General features: G+C 49.7%; 1 protein-coding gene across 4 annotated transcripts in view; it reads right to left on the bottom strand.

Moving 5' to 3' along the window:
• Positions 1 to 362: 362 nt before the first annotated feature.
• The window catches only part of SLC12A3 (solute carrier family 12 (sodium/chloride transporter), member 3), a 55,518-nt gene continuing 49,015 nt past the window's right edge, over positions 363 to 6,865 (bottom strand). For 3 of the 4 annotated variants that reach the window (XM_011971868.1, XM_011971869.1, XM_011971867.1), the window contains exon 26: positions 363 to 2,918. In XM_011971868.1, the coding sequence (XP_011827258.1) occupies positions 2,777 to 2,918 (142 nt within the window). In that variant the 3' untranslated portion in view covers positions 363 to 2,776. The remainder of the gene's footprint in view (positions 2,919 to 6,865) is intronic. The other variant, XM_011971870.1, reaches the window with a different exon arrangement.

Raw genomic sequence — 6,865 nt, forward strand, 5'->3', positions numbered from 1 at the left:
ATCTGAGGTCACACAGCCAGTTTTGGGGAGACATTGAAACTCAAATCCCAGTCTCCTGGTGACCTCGCCATGGCTCCTTCCACTCAGCCTGTTACCTCTCTGTGTCAGGCAAGATGGGAAATGCTGGGAGACTTTGATAAAGGCTGACAAAAATGGTTCCCCGTGAGTCTGCAAATGCATGGAAGAGAATCAAAGGGAAAATAAATGGCTCCTATAAATATTTATGTCGAAATCTAGCACTATGACCTGCAGAACCAGTAGGGGCTCCGAGAAAAGTTCAATCCAGGGTTGGAAAAACAATAGTTAATTTTTTTCAAAACACTCAGCAGAGTTGAAAAACAGTGTGTTCCAAAATAAATAAGTTCCGTTGACTGAGTGACCATAGTGTTTATTCATTTCATTGTTTATGGCCTCGCTGTTAAAGCTTTTTTTTTTTTTTTAACAAAGCTATTATTATTGTTAAAAACATAGTATTTCTGACATCATGAATTTTTTTTTTTTTTTTGACACCCAAAGCCAAAACATTCTCTGTTTTTTGGACCAAGGACTCCTTGAGGTTTGAAGAACCAGAAAATTGTTTTCCATGTGGCTCTAGAAAGGCCAACATTCCCTAATGGATGCGTCCCCTTATCTGGAGTTAAGAACTGTCCCAGGGTCCAGCTCAATGGCTTGGAGGCAGGCCCATCCTCCAGGTCCCTCGGAGCAGGAGAGCTGTTCCCAGTCAGCTTGGCCAGGCCCCAGTCCCTCGCAGCAGGCCCTAAGGCAGTCAGACAGTGGGGCTTTAGAACAGCCTGGGAGGCCCAAGCCTTCTGGGCTTTGCAGTGGGATGACCTGAGAAATGCTAACATCCTTTGGGTTGTAACTCCAAAAAGGAGACTTCAGATCTCCTTCTAAATTCTACAGGTCTTTAGTCTCCTTCTGAAGTCTAAAGTGTAGGCACTGCAGCAGTCTTGGAGGAGGCTGACGAAACCCAAAGGTGTCTGTTCCTTCAGCCACCCCAGAGCCATCGGAAGAAGGCACAGGCAGTCGTACCACCAAAACTCACCTTTATGCTTCTTGGTTATGTCTAGAGCTGCAAATACCCTTTCGCTCAGCCTCACCCACTGGCATTCGATGCCAGTGCTCTTGCACCCTAGCTTTGGGGGCTCAAACACTGGGGATGTTCAATGTGTCGTGACCTGAATGCCTTCTGTGAGCCAGGTATAGGTCCTTTCTCCATCTCCCTTGTCCCAGCTTCTCTCCCACCTCCAACCCCACTCTTAACAGCCCCTCCCTGCCAGCCCCCTCTACCGCCTGCTCTTTCCATCTCTTGCAGGTGGCTCCTCCTCCCCTCTCCTTTCACCTGGTTTTGGGCTGGCTTGGACCTGCTCCTGCCTTTCTGATCCTTGCCAACCTTGCCATCTCTACACCCCTCTGTTCTTAACATCCTTGTCCTCTGTTCTTAACCATGCCTGAAATCTTACCCCTTGCCACTAGACTCCTTCAACCTTGCCCCTTCTTTAAAACGCTTTTTTGACTCTCCTGCCACCAATACCCCTCCTCATGTGTTCTGTCAATCCGCTTTTCTTCCCCGTAAGATGAGCTGGGAAAATGGCAATGACACCCAGCTCAGCTGGACTCCCTGTGTGTGGACAAATGCAGGGCACAACAGAAAGGTGGCCATGCCTTTCAAATGTGTGGGTCCCCACCCATGAGTGGATCCCAAAGTCATTTTATTGGATTGTAACCAACAGTGAAAAATAAATGGAACAGAACATACTGGAGGACGTCCCCCAGGGAAGGGTATTGTTTTGTGACATTTTTGTTTTCGCCATTTCTGTGTGAGTGCGTTGCAAGTCTCAGTGTGAAATATATTTCTTACTGTGGGTTGCAACCAAAAAAGTTCAAAAACTCCCTCGTCTAAAGAACCAATGAAGACATCAAAGACCTATTATTGAAGGTGACAGGAGTGAGAAATTTGCCTGGGCCGGGCACAGTGGCTCAGGCCTGTAACCCCAGCACTTTGGGAGACTGAGGCGGGTGGATCACCTGAGGTCAGGAGTTCGAGACCAGCCTGGTCAACATGGTGAAACCCCGTCTCTACTAAAAATACAAAAATTAGCTGGGCGTGGTGGCAGTTGCTGTAATCCCAGCTACTCGGGAGGCTGAGGCAGAAGAAATGCTTGAACCCGGGAGGCAGAGGTTGCAGTGACCTGAGATCGTGCCATTATACCCCAGCCTGGGCGACAAGAGAAAAAAACTCCATCTAAAAAAAAAAAAAAAAAAAAAAAAAAAAAATTGCCTGGCTGTGGAGGCTCAGAGAGAGCCCTGCATTCCTTAGAGAACCTGTAGGTCCTACAGGTGGGGCTGCCATTCTCCTACTGGAGGAAGCAGGGCATGGTTTAGGAACTTTCACCCAGGAAGGTCTGTAGAAACTGTCAAGATTCACACCCAGCATTTAGACTCCAATTTGCATACGAATCAAAGACTGAACTCTTAATTAATGGTCATCAAAATCAAAAGAAAGTGTTTAAAAGGAATAGGATCCTTTAGAGAGTTTTCCTTGCAGCTCCATCTGCTGTTTCTCTAGTCCATAAAATCAAGACCCAGAGAATGTGTCCCATGGAAGTGGAGTCCAGCCAGATTTGGAAATCTACCATCTTTTTCGGTGAGATCATCAGATGCTGCCACTTAAAGTGCAACACAACATGAGTCTCATCCCTGTGGACTGGAGGCAGCCGAGTTCCAACTCATCCCACGCACCCAGAGCCGTGGACAGGGATGGCCAAGCCTGGAGTTACTGGCAGTAAAAGGTGAGCACGTTTTCCTGGTTTCCTCGGATCAGGATGACTGGAGGTCTGAGGTCCTGGGACAGGGTCTCCAGCCACGCCATGTACAGAGAGCTGGGGCACTCCCCCTTCCTCCCTATGGGCAAAGTGCTGCAAAGCATGAAAAAGCGGCAGAGGAGAGATTACCATGGGGCCTCTCCACACGCCCAGCTCCTGGTTTGTTTTCAGAACAGTGAGTCTGTTTACTGTCCCTCAGAGCTCCTTCCACCCACCCTAAGAATGACCTCCCCACTTTCCGCACAAACATGACCCAGAATGGACCTTCTGCCGTGAAGCGTTTCCAAACAAAGCCATGGCCCACAAGCCCCGTGGGATCTAGTCCTTGCCAAGCCAACGACCTCACCTCCTCCCACCCTCGCCTTGCTCACCCCCGATGCCCTGTGGCTTTCTTTCCATTCCTAAAAAAACGCCAAGCTCACTTCTGCCTCTAACCTTTGCACTTGACGTTCTCCCCACCCAGCGGGAAGAGCAGCCCCAGCTCTGCACCTGGTCACTTCCTTTGAGTCAGGCAAGTTCACCCACCTCCTTCCCTGGTCACTTCTCCAGGGCAGGCCGCTCACGCCTCTTCCTCACATCATCCCACTTTACTGTCTTCAGAGCCCTCCACAGCCCCAACAGCATCTTCTGATTTATGTGCTTGTCTCCCCACATTAGAATGTTCGCTCACAAGCAGGCCTGATCTGTCTTGTTCACCCCCCTTTTCCCAGTGCCCAGAACACAGTCTGATACAGTCGGGCTCAGTTATATATTTGTTAAGTGGGCGACCCTTTCCCATCAGGCCACCCGCCTCATGCCAGGCTTGCCTCTTCAGCCCTGTGCCAGCCTGTGGCCACAGCAATGTGATATGTTCCTGTTCATTCATTGTCCAGCTCAGTGTTCTTGTCCTGCCTCCTGCCCTGTGCAGGAGGCCCTGGGAGCAAGACTCCACCACTGCCTATGGGGAGGCCCCTTCTCTTAACTGTGCAATGCTGCGTGAATAAAAAGATGCCCTGGGAATGCTGTTCAGCCATGTCTTCCAACTATTTCAGGAAGTGACTTTTCTACTATCTGGAGAATTCCAAAAATGCATTGGGATGGCCACAGCTGCCCAGCTCTGGGCTTCGGGAGGGTCTCTGAGCTCCAGCAGGGTCTCCCAGGTCCAGCTGGTGCCACGTGAAGTTGGAGCACCAGCACCTTCCGTGCAACTCACTTGAATGTCTGTTTTCCCCAAGTACATCCCCCTAGGGAATGGGCAGGGCCCGCAGCACCACGCTCCTTCACAGCTGGGGGAACTGGGGCAGGAGGAGGATGCTGGAGCACTGAGATCAGAGCCAGGCTCTGGCATCTGAGTCGTGGCTTTGCCACTTCCTCAGCCAGATGACCTTTGCAGAGTTTCTCTTCTCTAAAGCAAGAACACAAAAACCTCCCTCTCAGGATGTTTGTGACGCTAAAGCCGGCAAAGCACACGCAGGCACAGCACAATGCCTGGCACACAGTGAGTGCTCTGTAAGGTCAGCAGCTGTCATCAGCACTTAGTACTGACCAGCAAGTGACAGCTAAGCCAGTGGCGGCAAAACTGGAACTTGAACCGAGGTCTTGGCATCTTCCCTCTGCAGCAGCCTCTGCTCACAGCAACTCCAACCTCCTCTGAGAAGGGTAACTGGGATCCTAAACAGCTATGTCATACTTGAAGTTCCATCCACAAAGCTTCACCTGGGACAAGCCCTACCCGCCTTTAAAAAGCAATGTCCTGGGCTGGGCGTGGTCACGCCTGTAACCCCAGCACTTTGGGAGCCCGAGGCGGGTGGATCACTTGAGCTCAGGAGTTTGAGACCAACCTGGGCAACATGGTGAGACCCTGTCTTTACAAAAAATACAAAAATTAGTTGGGCATGATGGCGCATGCCTGTGGTCCCAGCTACTCAGGAAGCTGAGGCAGGAGGATCATTTGAGCCTGGGAGGTCGAGGCTGCGGTGAGCGTGATTGCGCCACTGCACTGCAGCCTGGGCAACAGAGTGAGACTGTCTCAAAACAAACAAACAAACAAAAAAGGTCTCAAAAATTAGGGAAGGCGGGTTGGCCCAAGGCCATTTCATTAAGCTATAGTCATCTGAGTTCAAATATTTAGTGACTTTCCAGGGGAAAGGGACATAGGACTACTGAGACCAAACTCTCCTGACCGATCAGTTATGCAAGAGGCAGACAACGCCATCCAGGAAGCAGTACGTGATTTCAGGGACTGAATTCAGAAACGTCAAAGGCCACGAGAGAAATGGTGCCTGCATCATGGGGGTGGGGAACACCCATCACCCCTGCGGTGGACTTTTAAGCTTCAGCATGGAGTTCCCTCCCCCAATAGAGCCTGTCCACCTGTCCAAGAGACAGCTGTCTTTAAAATCACCCCGCCCCCACACCAATCACTGACGTGCTGTATTCCTGTTCATAGGATGTGCACGCCTTGAGCTACTAATCTTCAGAAATAAAGCTGTTCCAGAACAAAGGAAGTTTTTTTTTTTCAGAATTACATCTCTTAGCCACAAAGAAAGGCGGCTTCAGATCTAACCTAGATGTGAAAGACAGCCCTGCATCAGAACCACAGTCACAAGCTCCAGATGCAATTCCCACTTCCTGTCTGCAAGACCCTGGCCAAGCTGCTTAACTCCTCTGAAGCTGCTTCCTCATCTCTAAAGTAGGAGTGAGCGGGTGATTATAATAGAGTTTTGAGGCCAGGCACAGTGGCTCATGCCTGTAATCCTAGCATTTTGAGAGGCCAAGGCAGGTAGATTGCTTGAGCTCAGGAGTTGGAGATCAGCCTGGGCCAACATGGTAAAACCCTGTCTCCATAAAAAATACAAAAAACTAGCCAGGCCTGGTGGCATGTGCCTGTAGTCCCAGCTACTCTGGAGGCTGAGGTAGGAGGATTGTTTGAGTCCCGGGAGGTGGAGGTTGCAGTGAGTTGAGATCTCACTACTGCTCTCTAGCCTGGGTGACAGAGTAAGACCCCGCCTCAAAAACAAAGAAAATTATAGGACCAAAGAGGCCCAAAAAGAGAAAAAACAACAACAACGACAACAACAAAAAACAAAAAAAAAAACAAAGAGGTTGCAGTGAGCTGAGATCCTGCCACTGCACTCCAGCCTGGGTGACAGAGTGAGACGCTGTCTTAAAATTAGGGCTTTGCAAATTCATAAGGCCTGATGCCTTGAGTATCATATAGAGGCCCAAGCCATAAAATGCAATGTTGATTATTACTATTTTGATTATTGCTGTTTGGCTTTGAGGAGGGAGTGTTTTTAGAAAAAAAGAGGCATCTGGACCCAACAGGAATATGTTGCTAGGCTAGTCAAAGGTTGTTGGGCTCTTTATGAGGCTGGTTTATCAGCTGTGCTGGGGTAGCTGAGCTCAAACCTGGGGCCATTTGATAACCCACTGATTAGTGAACAGCAGTCGACCAAGTGCTGCCTCAAACCCGCTCTAGAAAATGCCCCAAGCACGCTCTCCCAAATGCTAGACAATGTGATCTGATCATTTCACGAAGGCTTGGGAGATTTTTTGTTTCCCCTTCCTCAGAATTTCTGGGCTCCACCCTAGAGCCTGGTCTGGAAGGCACTGAGGAACTTGCATTTTCCACAGTCCCCTGGTAGTTCTGATGAAGCAGACCCTCTGACTGAACTTGTAGAGAAATACTAGGCATGGCTCCAGGTTGGAGATTAGTGATGGAAAGATGCAGCTGCTCTGTCCTCCCGGTGGACGTGGCCCAATAGCTGGCGCCTCTTTGGGCAACAGCTGTAGCTACTGGCATGGGGTGGGACGCCCTGGGCAGGGGTCTTCTCTTGGGTCACTGGATTTATAATTACTTGTATCGGTGAACCCCACAAAGGCTGGTGGGTGGGGGATTGGTTTTCCCTGTGAGTTTGGGGGACGGTGGTGGGGATGGGGGGTGGGAAGGGAGAGATTCCAATAGATGGTCACCTCCTGGGATGAAATTCTTCATCTTATGGCTTAAGAGACTGAGAGACTGATTCTTTTTTTTCTTTTTCTTTTTTTTTTTTTTTTTT

The sequence above is a fragment of the Mandrillus leucophaeus genome, unplaced genomic scaffold, assembly GCF_000951045.1.
Source record: "Mandrillus leucophaeus isolate KB7577 unplaced genomic scaffold, Mleu.le_1.0 Scaffold125, whole genome shotgun sequence".
NCBI lineage: Eukaryota > Metazoa > Chordata > Mammalia > Primates > Cercopithecidae > Mandrillus > Mandrillus leucophaeus.